The 15,521-nt window shown below is 28.7% G+C and overlaps 4 protein-coding genes across 5 annotated transcripts; 1 reads left to right on the plus strand and 3 right to left on the minus strand.

The window, feature by feature from the left end:
- The first annotated feature begins 265 nt into the window (after positions 1-265).
- Positions 266-6,360, plus strand: Tmem214 (Transmembrane protein 214). The gene is made up of 9 exons (XM_074256993.1): positions 266-509; positions 794-993; positions 1,391-2,077; positions 2,189-2,399; positions 2,642-2,781; positions 4,720-4,852; positions 4,976-5,241; positions 5,330-5,481; positions 5,843-6,360. The coding sequence occupies exons 1-9, from the start codon at positions 383-385 to the stop codon at positions 5,967-5,969; spliced, it is 2,043 nt and encodes a 680-aa protein (XP_074113094.1). The 5' UTR covers positions 266-382; the 3' UTR covers positions 5,970-6,360.
- LOC141536471 (deoxyribonuclease TATDN1) lies at positions 5,843-9,562 on the minus strand. The gene is made up of 5 exons (XM_074256999.1): positions 9,407-9,562; positions 9,002-9,181; positions 8,091-8,484; positions 7,577-7,780; positions 5,843-7,409 (listed from the first exon to the last, which is right to left on the minus strand). The coding sequence occupies exons 1-5, from the start codon at positions 9,444-9,446 to the stop codon at positions 7,304-7,306; spliced, it is 924 nt and encodes a 307-aa protein (XP_074113100.1). The 5' UTR covers positions 9,447-9,562; the 3' UTR covers positions 5,843-7,303.
- Positions 9,563-10,462: 900 nt separating this feature from the next.
- On the minus strand, positions 10,463-12,665 carry LOC141536468 (dolichyl-diphosphooligosaccharide--protein glycosyltransferase subunit 1). The gene has a single exon (XM_074256994.1). The coding sequence runs from the start codon at positions 12,522-12,524 to the stop codon at positions 10,701-10,703; it is 1,824 nt and encodes a 607-aa protein (XP_074113095.1). The 5' UTR covers positions 12,525-12,665; the 3' UTR covers positions 10,463-10,700.
- Positions 12,666-12,780: 115 nt separating this feature from the next.
- On the minus strand, positions 12,781-14,934 carry LOC141536470 (DNA repair protein XRCC1-like). Of its 2 annotated transcripts, XM_074256998.1 has the most exons (3): positions 14,550-14,933; positions 13,697-14,461; positions 12,781-13,635 (listed from the first exon to the last, which is right to left on the minus strand). In XM_074256998.1, exons 1-3 carry the CDS (start codon positions 14,555-14,557, stop codon positions 13,503-13,505), a joined length of 906 nt encoding a protein of 301 aa, XP_074113099.1. In that variant the 5' UTR covers positions 14,558-14,933; the 3' UTR covers positions 12,781-13,502. The 2 variants fall into 2 exon arrangements, with proteins under 2 accessions (XP_074113099.1, XP_074113098.1); XM_074256997.1 differs by having other exon boundaries at positions 13,697-14,934.
- Positions 14,935-15,521: the final 587 nt, after the last annotated feature.

The following is a 15,521-nucleotide window of genomic DNA, read 5'->3' on the forward strand; positions in this document are numbered from 1 at the left end:
AGCCTGAGAAAGAGAAAAAATGTAAGTTCACTAAAACTGTATGACATGGCGGTGACTGGCGATGACGACGACAGTAACGACGTTGTGGCGGTCGCCGTCGAAATTTATAGAAGGGGAATACAAGTGAAAGAGAGAGTTAAGAAAAGAAATAGAGAATTGTAATTTCAAAGCGTGGGAGTGAGAGAAGAAACTATAAAAGTGAGTAAGAAAAAAAAGACAGATAACAACAGGACAATAATGGAGTTGAATAACCATCTGAACACCGAACACTATTGATGCCCAAGTGCCTTTCTACTACACTAGTTCTCTCGTTATTTAAACGTGTAGTGCTTTAGTTAATTTTATTATTAAATAATAATAGATAAAATTTATTGTTTTAAAAATGTCTTCAAGTGGATGGGAACTTGTTACTAAAAATAAAAAGGATAAAAATTCTGGAAAAAACAATAAACTTACTAAAATTGAGAAGAAAAAATTTATTGAAAGTGCACCGAAAGTTGAAGATTTTCGTAAGTACATACATGTTTATTTTCGGTTTTATTTACACATATGTTTCACTTTTTATGAATTAAATTTTGCGATATTTATAATTTTTTATTCATATTTATTAATTTCAAGTGTTACTTTAAATCTTGATAATAATTTTGAATTAAATTAAATTTTTTTTTTATTGAGTATTTTAGAGTTGAAGTGACGGCTAGTTATTTTTAATGTTTATTAATTAATTATTTTTAATCTATTTCGTTATTTTTAATGTTCATTCAAATAATAAATATTGTTTTTTTCTCGATAGTTCCACTGAGTCAAGTTCAAACGCTGTATGACAACTTTAATGGCAACAAGGAGAACAAAATGCCAAAAGATAAGGATAACAAGACCAAAGAGAATGAAGAGAAGAAAAAACAACAGAAATTAAATGCACAGGTTGATAATAAAAAAAAATTACAACAACAAAAACCTAAAGAAAAAAGTAAACCTGTTGAAAAAAGTGCTGTAAGTATTTTTAAATGTTTTTTTTTTTTTTTTTTTTTTTTTTAGCTTGTTTTTTAAGAGTATTAATAAATCCTTTGTATATTTTGCAAACAAAATTCTGCGTTGAAATTTGATATTTATTTTTTAATATTTTTTTTTTAAGGATGTTTTTTTTATCGTAAAATAAACTAAATAAATTAAATTATTTTATGAAGATTAATTTAACAGATATTTAAGAATTTAAAGAATTTTTTTAACAAATAAATTATGGAAAAAAAAATTGACATGTAGAAATTTTAAAAAATTAAAAATCAATTTTTTTATAAATAATTTTTTCAAGAAAAAATTTTTTTGTTAAATAAAATAAAAAAATAATCAAGTGACTGCTAACTTTAATGACATAATTATTTTTTTACAGATTACTGTGGAGCAAATAAATGAATTAATAGAAACAAATCGTGTTAAATTTCCTGATGCTCCATTAATTTGGCTGAAAGATTTAGTGGCATACTTAAATGGCAATATTTCGGAAAAAGAAGAAATAACACCGGCAACAAAACCCGATACTTATCCTTTAAGTTTGATAACAAAAGCAGTACGTACGTCGTTTGAAAAAGTTATAAAATCGGTAGGCATACAGACGGCTCAACTTTTTTACGAGAACACGTTACTGCTGATGGCGAAAAATATGGCGTTTGGGTCATCGAGTATTGGTTGTAAAATATTTATCCAATTATTGGCGTACATGCACCCAGAGATCACATGTGCTAACATTGAAAAATTGATAAGTCTCCGCAATTCATATCAAAATAAAAAGTCTATCGGCTTGGCGATTCTGTGGGCCCTTGGACAGGGTGGAAAAAAAAATTTAACTGTTGGATTGACTCTGTGGCACGAAGTTATGGCTTCGATGCTCGAATCGAGAAACTATGCGTATCATGTTACTAAAATATTGAGAGAAATGTTTACTATTCATAGCAAAAATATAAATAATAGTTTGACTACTGATATGTATTTAAATATTGTTGATGACTTTTGTTCTGGTAAAATTAATATTCATACATCTCTCAGTAAAGAAATTAGCAGTTGTTTACAATTTTTAAGGGTAAGTTACTATTTATTTTTATACAATAAATAATTACCGAAAAAATTTTTTCTCTCAGCGTATAGCTGATGAATAATGATGATACTAAATTGTTATTAATTTTTTTTTTAGGAAACAGTAATTCAAACCGATAAAATAGATGTTAAATCATTATTTGAAAATACAATAGATAAAATAAATAATAAAACAAATCCTCTTTACATGGAAGAATTATTAAGGATACTTGCCCTTTGTGTAGCCAAGGACAATCGTAGTTTGTCATTCTGGAACAAAATGCATTCAAAACGTCTTTATCAATCCGAACTACTAATCAAGCAACTCAGTAATAATTTTTTTTTATTGTTATAATTAATATTAATGATAATAAGACGTCTCATTAATCATCTCATTACTCATTATGAATGTTGTTGTTATTCGAATAATGATAGTTAAACTTGAGCAAGACTAAAAATATCGAAGAAGAAAGTAGTGATGATGATTGGCGAGGTCATCTTATCTTATCTAAAAAAAAAAAAAAAAAAAAAAAAAAGATTAAATGAATTTAATATATTTTTTTATAATTAGCGAACGATTGGGCTTCAATCCGTTCGGAAGTAGATGCTAAATTGCTTAAGCAAACTCTTAGTGTCTTCCAAGTGACTGAAGTGAAGCCGAAGAAGAATAAAGAAGATTTGTTGATGCTAGCTTGTCAAAAGAGATCTCAGGTAAATATAAATAATTATTTATGTCAAGAATTTTATTATTGGTCTAGTTGGAGTGTTTTTATTCAAGCGAGTAATTTTATTTTTATGGTTGAATTAATTTAATGATACTGAAAGTAGAGATCTGATTATTTTTATTTTTTGGAGCAAGTTAATTATAAAATAATTAAATATTATCGTTAGTCTGATATTTTTGGTACAAAAATTGATAATGAAAATTAAGTTAGCTTACATTTGAAAATTTTTAGAATTTTTTTTTTTATTGAAAAAATTAATACAAAAAAATAAAAAAAAATTCAATTGTAAAAAACTTGAAATGAAAATGAAGTTGACAGACAGAAATTTTTTTTTAAATTAATTGCAATGAAATTATTATGAAAAAATTTTAATAAAAAAATTCCACATGTGAAAATTAAAAAAAAATTCTGGTGGAAATTTTAAAAGTATTTTTATTATTGCAATTTATTTGTTATAAGAATTAAAAAAATTGACAACTGTCAGCTGACTTCAGTACCACAACTTGAAATAATTTTTATAGGAGAAATTATTAAAAAAAAAATTATAAAAGTCTACTTTTAGATAAATAAAAATTTCTCCTTTTATTAATTTTATTTGCATATGTTCCAATAATAATTGAACACCTAATCTCTTATTCCGTTGAATGGTCTTCAATTATTCAGATGATCTGCGCAGAATCGTGTTCAATTAAAAAAAACTCGCCAAAAAAATAGCAAAAAATCAATTGAACAAAAAGAAACCAAATATCTCTTAATTTATTTATACTTTTATAAATTTAAAAGTAGAAAACGGCATACCGATTTTAAATTATTTTATTTTTTTACCGTGGAACAAATCAGCTGTTGGCATTCGTCCTTAGTAAATTATTCGGTGTAACAGACCTACCGGCAGGTACTACGTACTATACTTTTATCCAGTCGTACTTGTCTCCATATCCAGATTAGAACATAGTATAGTCCAGTAGTCAACATCAATTAAACCGATTCAACACATTACTGCGTAGTATTACTCCTTAAACGTAAAGTATTCAAATTAGCACTTACATAAAAAATAAATTAAATAAATCAAACAATTGTAATTTAATATTTAATACTTAAACACATAATTTCACATCAAATTTTCGACTCCAAAAAATTTGTAACGTAAAAAAAAAATAAACGCTTGTCAAACATTGCACGAACCGAATTGAGGTATGTAAATATTACAGATCAAAGGTTAAAATAATAATAATTTACAATTGTGTATTAAAAAAAATTTAGTGAAGGATAGAAATATTTCTGGTAATTTTATGTTTGTACTCGCTATTTTTTTTTTTTTTTTTTCTTATAGTGTCGAAAACACTAACACGTTAAAGGTTAGACAGCTTAAAATCGAGGCTAATTATTTATTTTAACAACAAAAAATAATCATTAAAATTTAACTAAAATAAGTGAAGTGTAAACTGGAAATAAAACAGGTATTTCATTTCTGTGAATGTGAACTAGCAAGGGAGGGACACAATTATCGATCGATACATTTAGTTTCGAGCTTGGCCCCCTGCTCTTTCCTCTTTGCTTGCTGTTGTCGGCTGTGCCAGTGACGACCGACTCATTGCACTTCATTGTAATTTTTTTTCTATTAGTTTATTTATTGCACCGACCACGTACTCGGCTTTCTGTCTATAAATTTTAGTCATCGGATTACTTACTAAGTCTATAATAATAAATAAATAAATAATAATAACAATAATAATAATAATAGTAATAAATAAAAATAATTATTTTTATAAGAAGCTTAAGTGAATAGTAAGTGTTAGAAAGGTATACTGTGAAAAGGCATTTTCTATCACTTTCTTTAGAAATTAAAAAAAAAAAAAAAAAAAAAAAAAAAAAAACTAGTTTTTGTGTGAAATAATTTATTAATTTAAAAAAAAATTTTTTTAAGGATTTAATTATAAAGATGTCAGCAACAACAAAAAAAGGCAGATCTTTCCCATGGACTAAGGGTTCATTTATTCTTTTGATACTTATTGGAGCGCTTGTGGCATTTGATTGTAGCAAGCATGGTTCGTTTGAAGGTAATTATTTTTTATTATTAATAAATTAATTTATTCAATTTTTTAATAAATTTTTAAAGTTAAAAATAAAAATTTATTATTTTTTTTTTATAAATTTTAATTATAATATTTTATATTTAATAGCCTCAACAACTGGAAGACTAATGAGAACAAGCGGTGTAGTTGGTTATGGACAGAAAGCATGGTCGACGACGAAGAGTTATTCGAATAAGGGTTTAGTGTATTTGGAAGCCAGCTATCCGGATTACTACAAGACAGCTTCCACTTGGGGAAGACAATACGCAAAACTAACTGGTGACTTTTATCTTGTCGGTAGAAATTTTGTTTTTAAATTATATAACAATACTGCGGAGTTTGTTGAACAAAAGAAGCCTATTGTGGTTGACAGCGTAAGTTACTTAAATATATTTGTATTTATCAATAATATTATTATTGACTCAGTGAATATAATTTGTACGTCAATTTATTTTTCAATAGATTGAACATTACTTTCCGGGCTGGCTGGCTACTGTTCAGAAGTTTGGGTCAAAACAATTGGAGTTGACGAAAAAATATTCAGCTGACGCTTCTGATTTTATTGTTACTCAATCGACAACTTTTATCAGGTGGCTGGAGACTAGCGTTTTTGTGTAAGCATTTATATTTAAATAAATTTTATGCTGACATTTGTTTAAAAAATTCTGATGATATATTTTTGAAGGTATACTTAATCAATTTTGTGTAATTTGTGTTAAATATTTACGTGCTTTTATAAATATTACGAATATTGATTTTTATTAGACTATGCCTTTAAATAAATGTCCAAGAACTTTTGTTATAACTTTGAAAGTTTACGACACAATTTCATTATTTAAAGAAACGTCATCATTTTTTTTTTTTTTTTTTTTTTTATTATTATTGACAAATTTAACGATTTAATTTTATAAATAAATAAATAAATTTTTTTGTAATAAATTAATGTTTAATTAAATTTTTTTTTTCATGTTTCAGAGGTAAAATGAGCCCAGAAAATATCCGTGGCTACGCGATACAAGCTGTTGAATCAACTCAAGCATTTGCAAGCCAAGCGTACGACGTGGTGTACGAAAAGGTCCAAACGCTATTAAAAGTCCAATAAAAAGCTAATAAAAAATAAAACGGTGATTTTTAAGGACCACTGTAATAATTCGACGGAGTCTAAGATTATCGTCGACTGACAAAATAACATAAGCAAAAAAAAACATAATTAAATTTTCCCGTAATATTCCAGCATTTATTTAAAGATAATAAATAATTTAGAAGAATACCGGTACAAGGAGGCTGCACACAGTTTCGAGAGATCGCGACCGCCATTCTACCTGTGATATTTCGAAAAGAAAAAAAAAACTATTAACAATTGTATAAAGTATCTCGCGTATTATTTAATGATTTTTTCTTTTGCTACTCCCTTATACTACGAAATTATTAATATTGAATACACAACAAATAAAAACGGGTCTGAATTTATTTCGACGATAAAATAATTAAAATTTACTTTTTTTTTTTTTAATTTTACTATTATTGAGTCAGCATTTTTTTATATTTGTTAATTGTAAAGGGTGAAAGAGTGATTGGAAAGCATAATAGCGAGAGAAGAGTGAATATGAGGTAAAAACTTCAGCAGCCCTGCCAACCATAGTATTTTGTATATTTATAGATGTGTTTTTTTTTTTTTTTTTTTGGTGTCAATTTGTTTGAGTGCGATAAATTAAATGACAATTTTTTTTCATAGCAATACACTGTAGAATAATTAAATAATTATAATAATAAAGAGTGATGTGGATAAAAATTTTGCGAAAAAAAAAATCATGTTTAAATTGAACTATATAAAATGTACAAACAATTAAAAGTAGATAAAGTAAATTAAAAAAATGTTATCACAGTAATAAGAAATTATAATTATTGATAAATACATTTGTCATTACAATATAAATATATGTTATAAATATAAATATATATGTATATTATAATGGCGATGATTACATATGATGATCATGATTCTTAACAAGAATATATTAATATTAATTTTTACTTTAAATATGAAGAGATCTTGACTCGACTTTTTTTTTAAATTCTATTAATCTTTCTACATCATTAATTTCTTTCCTTATTATTATTATTCTTTTTTTTTTTTTATATTCTTCATTACACAATATCGTTTTTTTAATTTTTTATTTTTACTACAAAAATTGCGTACGGGTTTTGCTTGGCAAAAATACACTCGTAAAAAGTAACGATTAAAAATAATAAAACAATTAAAATAATAATAAAACACAAGGCAAGATGTAAATTTTACAATCTCTGAGCATTATCAAGTGTCAATTCCTCCGCGTTAGTAGTTTACGCTTATGGTAATGCATATAATTGCATATTATTATTTATATATCTACGTATATATAAATATAAAAAAAATCACAAATAAAATATATATCATTACAATTCATAGGGGAAGAATACTTTCATTGAGTTTTTGTATATTTGGTTACAAAGATATTCTTCCTCTTCATCTCTAACACGCGCAAGTACTTCCAATATTTGTCTGTAAAAATAAAAATAATCATCATTTAATTTTTATCTACTCACATATTTTTAATTAATCTATATTATTTGTACATATAAACACTTTGATTTAAAGATTTGTTAATTATCAGTAAGAATAAAAGTATTTAACTGTAAAATAATATTTAAATAATTATTTATACTTACACTATTGTACAAGGCTCATTACGACCTTTAACCATTTTGTCTTCTTGCCATTTTTCTTTTTTAACTGATGGAAAATGGGTTATAACATCTTTAGCAGATGCATGTGTAGGCCGTATTTCACACCATGGGCAGTCTGTTTCAATCATAAGTCTATCCGAAGGAATGGTTGTTACTGTAAAAAGATTGTCTTCTGTTTTGAGCGAACTGTAAAAGAAGAAATAAAATAAATTTTAAAATTTATTGTAAAATTTAATTAAATTTTTTTTAAAACTTTAAATTAATTTTTTTTTGTTGAAAAAAAAAAATTAAATTTCAAGTAAAAATTATTTTTGTTCTTACTTTGTTTGAAAAATAAATAAAAAAAAATTCTGTTGAACATAAAAAATGAAAAATTGATAAAATAAATAATTTAAGATACGTATGCAAAGAAATAGTATATTTACATTATCTTAAGATAAAAATTTAACGATCTCTGTTATGTCTAGGTATGTAAAAAAAAAATAAACACACATACCACCCATTGATCCCAATATACAGTCCTAATTGCAAAATGCTATTGGCGTCTTCTGGATTGCCATCGAACGAATGAACGACGCCTTCAGTGAGTTTATCTTTATGTTTTCTAAGAATACTAACAAAATCATCAGCAGCATTACGGCAATGTAAAAACATCGGCAACTTTAGCGTCGAACAAAGAGAAAGTTGCATCTCAAAGTATTTCTTCTGAGTATCTTTAGAGCAGAAATTTGTTCTATCATAATCCAATCCCATTTCACCAATAGCCACTATTTTATCGCGGTTATCAGCGGCCAGGTCAGTCATGGACTTCAAGTAGCTTTCTGGATCACCTGAGTCCTCAAATTCGTTGCACCGCGTCGGGTGACATCCTACTGTCGTAAATAGTCTGGCTGAAAAATACAAAACTCATCAAATTAAATTCATTAAAATATTTACATTGCACTAGTGCTCATAAATTTTTTATTTAATGACCTTGAAATTATCAGACACTAGACAATTTTTGTTTAATAATAAATTAGATATAAAAAATTGCACTTTTAATTTTTTAAAGAAGAAAATTAAGTTAGCCGATATTTAAAAATTTTTAGAATTTTTTTTATAGAAAAAAAATTATTAAAAAAAAATTTCAGTTGTAAAAAACTTGCAATTTAAAAAAAATATTTTTTTGTTGTAATTTAATTATTTAAAAAAAAAAAAAAAAAAAAATTTAATATAATTTTTTTAAGTTTCTAAAAATGAAATTTTTTAAATAAATTTTTTTTGCTATAATTTATTATTTAAAAAATGTCTAAAAATAATCAAATGTCTCTGAATTTAAATATAATTAAATTAAAATTAAAAATACTAATCACAATTTTTTTATTTTTAATAAATTACTGTAAATAAATAAATAAATAAATAAATTACCGTCTGTTCTAGCAAGCTCGAGAGCTTTCCTACTTTCATCAAGGCTCCCAGCAGTGATAATAATCCTCGACAAATTATTTTCCCAACTCCTCTGCAAGACAACTTCCAAATCTGGGTGGTGTTTTTGCGACCCGTTGTAAATTCCTTGATACATCGGGTCCAACAAATTAGCTCCGATATCTAAGTTAGAAAAAATCAATTGGATTAGCATAGATAAGTATCGTATAGCAAATTAACCTACATGCGACGAGCATAAATTATAAATAAATAAAGTGACAGGCGACAACATAACCTTTGATAAAATATTAATAACAAAACTCACAGCTGATTTATAATTTGTGCTACTTGCTAAATTAATTAAATAAATATTTAAGTAAACAGTAAAATTATTGTGACAATATTTACCAATGAATTTTCGTAAATTGGTCATCCTTAGGCCAGGCATGCGACTGATGATACTAAAAGGCCTGACTGCGGAGCTCAACTTCAAGACAATAGATATAATAGATTAGCAGGTGTCCGTTGTTTGACCGGCGGTTCCTCTGACACATGGATAATGCTTGTAAGTTTAATTTTTCAAGTGGGAGTTGCTACAGACTATACTTCACTTAGATATAGCTATATAAAACTAATACATATACATTACTTACTTACTCTTACCTCTGTGCTTTCAGACTAACTATATATATATATATATATAATAATACCATCAAATAAAATTCCGCTGTTTCCGAATGTACGTGTATATCATATGCTGCTGGTGTACTGGTTACTTTTTTATTATTCTCATTACGCGCAAACGTACTTCAACCATATCCTTTTAGTATTCTAATTATTTATGTATTTTATTTATAAATTTACTTTATTTATTCTTCCTTCAACCTTGATGCTATCCTGGACATGCGATTATTGATTTTTATATGAAAATTAAGTTAGCCGACATTTAAAAATTTTTTATATTGAAAAATTACTTGCAAAAATCAAAAGAAAAAATTTCACATGTAGAAAATTTAAAAAACTAGACGCGCAATTTTTGAAAAATATTTTTTTGTTTTAATTTAATTATTAAAAAAAAAATCAAAAAATTAAAAACGTCGGCTAACTTTAATGTTATTATTTTTATTCCGTGATAAAATACTCTGACAGTAGAAATTTTTTATAAAATTTTTTTTTTTAATATTTTTTAGTTCTAATTTAATAAATAAATAAAAAAAAAATTAACAATGTCAGCTAATTTTAGTATTTTTTAAAAATTTGCACTTTTAATTTTTTTTAATATCCAAATATTTTACAAAGGGATTTGGTAATATAATTATAAAAAAGCAAAATAGTAGAACAACTGATTTTTGACACTAAAAAATTATAATTTATTTTATAAATATAAAAATAAAACTTTTCCAATATCTTCTTCATTTATAAAAAATTGTTAATGTCAAAAATCAGTAATTTACCTCAGCACAATTTTACGTAGAAAGTTTAACTTTATTACAAATACTCAAAATTTAAATTGACGAATCTAAAATTAATCTCACCACAGACGTCTATAAAATGATGATTAGTACCCATCAAATCGATGCTTTAAAAATACTCTGACTGTAAATTCAACAAAATTTAAAAAAATATTTACAGTCTCGGACAAAAGCATCAACCTGACAGCTCAGATGACTTTAATAGTATCAATAACTAAAAATAAATTTATTTAAATCTGTAGTGACTTGATGATAGTATTAATTTTCTCAACATGTTCTTCCTTTTTCTTGGTGATAGTAGCCTCAGCCTCAACAAACTGGGTGCGACTAATTTTTCCAGGTACAAGCTTATCAACATACAACGCCTGCTGCTGGTTGTAGAGTTCCTTGAGGAGCTTATCAAACTTCTGAAGCTCGCAGACCCTCTCGTGAACTTCAGCAGAGTCGGCTTTTATTTTCTGAGCCAAATCAGTGATAGCAGTGCTGGCGTTCTTGTATTCCTGATTGATACCTTTGACAGCAGACAAGAACCCATTGGTGTCTTTGTTGGTCTTGAGAAGAGCCAGCTGCTCATCTAGCTCATTGTAAGACGTGATACGTTTGTCCTGAGCCGCCAGGATTTTCTCGCACTGTCCAGCGATGCGTAGCTTGCTCTCAGAAGCCTCGTCCTTGTCAATAGAAAAGTCCATGCGGACGTAGATGATCACCATCAGGAACAAGAGGTACAGAGCAATTACCACGAGCATCGGCTCCTGGAGCATGAGAATCCTCGGGAAGTTGTACTTGAGACTGAAGTCCTGGATGTGGTTCTCCACCAAATTTTTCTTGGTCAGTATTATCACCGGGCGTCCAGTGGTGTCCAGGTACGAGTAGTGGACCGAGTCTGGAAGACGCGTCACAGGGTAAGGAAGATCCAGCTCGAAGTTGCTCGAGCTCTCGGGCAGGATTATCTTCACTATCAACTCGTCGACAATCATGTCATCGAACACGTGGTCAATCAGTCTCATCCTCAGCACATACTTGTCTCCATCGTGGAAAAGATACTCGTAGCTCGGTACATTGTACCCGATTATGTAGTGAGTCTTCCATCCGCCGAACAGCGGGAACCTGGGTCTCAAATTAACCTCCACTGAGTCCTTCTTGATTCTGGTGTGAGAAGTTGAGATGTTACCGATGTCATCCCGGTAGTAAATGTCAGAAGCAGCTGCCGGCAGAACTGTGTCGAAGCTCTGGACACTAGCCGGTCCGGATTTGGACTCCCTGGTGTACTCGTATCTAGAAAACGAACCTTTTAGCAGAGCACCGGTGTGCAGCAGGTCAATGGTCTCCTCTACAGCGATGTTGCCCCAGTGGGAGATCTCGATAACGCGCTCCAATTTAGTAACAGTCAAGAATTTGTGGTTATTCTCAAAGTGAACTGTGAATTCTTCCACGGCAAATGGTTGACGTTTGTCAAAAGGTCCGTAGACTATTGCGGAGTCAGTTGAGGAGACTGGCTTTATCTTGGTGTAGCTTTCTATGTTTCTGTTCGGCAGCACGACGTTGGTGGTCTGCTTGGTGACGCTGTAGGGTGAAAATATTAAAACGTTACCGGTGAATTTTACCAACTGTTTTTCCCTCTGAGTTATTTCTCTGGGGTACGGGTCGACGTCGTGGGTGAAAAATGTTTCCACTTCAACAGAAGTAGATCTACCGGACTGCAGTTGGTCTTTCAAGTCAATACGATAAACATTTTTGTCATGATAACCTTCTAATTTGATGGGTGTTACCTTCAACTCGGTTCTACTTGCGTCGCGTGTGTGAGCAGAGATGTGACTCAGCTGCGGGGTTTTGTTGTCATCGACGGCGAAGTGGAACTGACGGACTGCAGCTTTGCCAGTGTTTTCAACCACCAGCTTTGAAGAGATTTTTGTTACTTGCGACTGCAGATCGATGGTCCTGTCGACATTCTTCAGCACGATGTCCGGGTTTATTTTTTCCGGAGATAATAAATACACTGAGTTTATTGAGATTAGTAAGATAACTGTGGATACCAAGCTCTTGGTGAGAGCCATTGTTTTATTGGTTTGGTTTAACACTTAATTAAATTTTTTTTTTTATTTAATAATTATTGAATATGTTTACCGGCTATCAGAGGTACATAGATGTAGATTGTATTGTGTTTAGCCGATACGAACGTGGCGGACGTTTAACAGTGCGAGACGTGGCTTTTAATGGTTAGTTAGCCGTTTGTTGAAGGTGGTAGCACTTTACACTGGTGAGATATCAAAATATGAGGCGCGACCTGGTGGATGAAATTTGGATTGACAGATTAATTTAAATTTTATGTTACAAGTGTTTTTAATTAATTACAGCTAACTAAGGTAAATAATATAAATAATTTAATTATTTTAATTATCAAACTAAAATTAGCCGACAGCGAAAATTTTTTTTTATTAATTAAATTAGCAATAAAAAATTTTTTATAGTTTTTCAAATTTTTTACATGTGCAATTTTTAAAAAACAAATTTTTTTTCAATGATTTTATTAATAAAAAAAATTCTAAAAAAGTTTCGATGTCGGCTGACTTAATTTTCATTTATGATACTTAAGTCAGCTGACAACTGTCAATTTTTTTAATTCTCACAACAAATCAATTACAATAATAAAAATAGTTAAATTTAATATTTACATTAGAAAAATATTTTTATTTTAAGAAAAATATTCTTAAATTTTATTAAAACTATTATATGTATGTACAACTATCAATCAATAAAAATTATACTGAAATTAGCAGACATCTAAAAATTCTTGACATTTTCACAACAAATAAATTATTATAAAAAAAAGTATTTTGTAAAGTTCACACAATTTTTTAAAATTTCTATATATGTAGGATTTTTTTTTATCACAATATAAGTATTATAAAAATCTAAAAATTTTTTATCTGTCTGTTAAGCTCAGTATCAATGAATAAAAATCTTTAATTTTAGTAAACAACATTTGTTAATTTTCTAGCAAGGTACTTGAGACTAATAATCTTTATCATTAGTCAATCATCTGAATCAGTATCCTGTTCATAAGGATTCTTCGGTCTTACGGGTGAAGTTGATCCTTCAACTTCTTCTTCACTTTCAGCAGCTCTCCTGTCACTGCTACTCAATGCATATCTCCTCCAAGGATACCTAATTACAAATTAAAAATACATCAGTTAAAAAAAATCACCTTTAAAAAAAATCTTTTTACCTCTTTTTGTTACCAAAACATTTCTCAATAAAATCTTGAGAAATAATTTTCGCATAACCGCGAAGCTGCTGGTACTTTGGTGTGTTTTTAAAAGCACATATTAAATGCGTACATTTATTGTCCCTTGTATTTGGATCAGCGATATACTTAGCCCCCATTTTGAGCGCTTTCTTCCTGATTTCATCCCGCTGAGGGTTGACGTACCCGCTCAAAGTGAACCTTACGTCACTCAGCAGCTTTGAAAACTCTTTCTTCACTTTAGAATCTCTAGTCTTATTTTTCTTCACTAGTAATAAACCCTCACTTGGAGCAGACAATTTCTTGCAAGTCTTGCACAATTCATCTGAATTTTTCGAGCAAATTGGACACTTATTTTCATCCTTGGTCAAATTATTTCGATCAACTTGTGAAGTAGAAGCCTCATCCAGTTCATCATCACTCAGTCTTTTATTTTCATGATTATTATCATAAAAATTACTGACACCATTCCTTTTATCCTCATCAGAATTACTAGAATTAATCAGAGTGATGAAAGCTAGCCCGAATAATTCTTTCAGATTAGCAGGCTGCATGCAGGTGACCTTCACTCTGTCAAATTTCCTTTCAACCGTGTCAGGATTAAGCTCCTTTTTGGTGAACACCTGGACCCGGTCCCTGAAGTTGTTATTCACTGCCTCGTCGCGGGTCATGAACTGGTGGTTCAGTATGAACACCCAGTTGTCCGGCTCCTGGAAAGTCGCAGCGGTGACGATCACCAAGCAGGACCTGTAATTACCAATATTAATACCAGTTATGCATGATGACTCTGGTAGCTCGAATACTACTGTTGCAAGCATTTCTCCGGGTTTCGCACATTTCCATGGATCTGGTGACGGCTTGTGTAAAAGATTCGACGCCGGGTACGAAGGGTGCTCTGACGAGCAGCTTACTATTTTTTTTAATTTTATAATCATTGATATTTGTCCTTATTGATTAATGTGCTATGACATAACCTCAATAGTAGTTATTTTGAATCAGCTGGTCACTTGATTTATTTTATTAAAATTATATTTAATAATTATCTTCTTCACTTGACACTTTTTGATACTTTGGTTGAGTCTTTTTAATTTTAATAATTTTTAAAAAAGTTTTTAAAGAATCATGTCACCAAAACAAATTTAGTATTTTAGTGGGAAGTTTATTAATGAAGAGTAGTGACATCTTGAGTTGATATTTTTGGATAATTAGACTTTCTCACAAGGTAAAGTAATTAATTTTTTAAAAAAAATAATTAAATGTAAAAAATTACCGCCATTAATTTGCAATATAATAAATATAATATTCTTCACTTATGATACTGAAGTTTGCTGACAGCTGTCATTTTTTTTAAACTTTATAAAAAATCAGTAATAATAAAAAAATACTTCTAAAAATTTTCACTTGTAATTTTTATTAATTTTTACATGTGAAACTTTTTAATTTAATTTTTTTATATTAATTTAATTGCTACAAAATTCTAAAAAAAATTTCTAATGTCTGTCCGTTTCACAAAATCCGCCATTTTGAGTTGTCTTCTTCGCTGCAAAATTAAATTATATATTTTTATTTGATTAATTATTTAAATTAATTTTTTTTATGTTCCTTAATGTTGCAAAATTAAAGTTTTATTCTTCTTTCTTCAAAAAAAAATTTTCTTTTTTATAAATATGAACAAAATTGCAATCAAGAAAATTTTGATAAACGTCACTAAGATGGCGGTTTGCAAAACAATTAAAAATAAATTGATGTTTTACTCTTACCATTAATTTTCTTCTTTGTTGATCTAACTATACAAATTTTTGATTGA

Source organism: Cotesia typhae, unplaced genomic scaffold (genome assembly GCF_013202065.1).
Source record: "Cotesia typhae breed Kobodo isofemale line unplaced genomic scaffold, CoteBio_Ctyphae scaffold_152, whole genome shotgun sequence".
In the NCBI taxonomy this organism is placed as follows: Eukaryota; Metazoa; Arthropoda; class Insecta; order Hymenoptera; family Braconidae; genus Cotesia; species Cotesia typhae.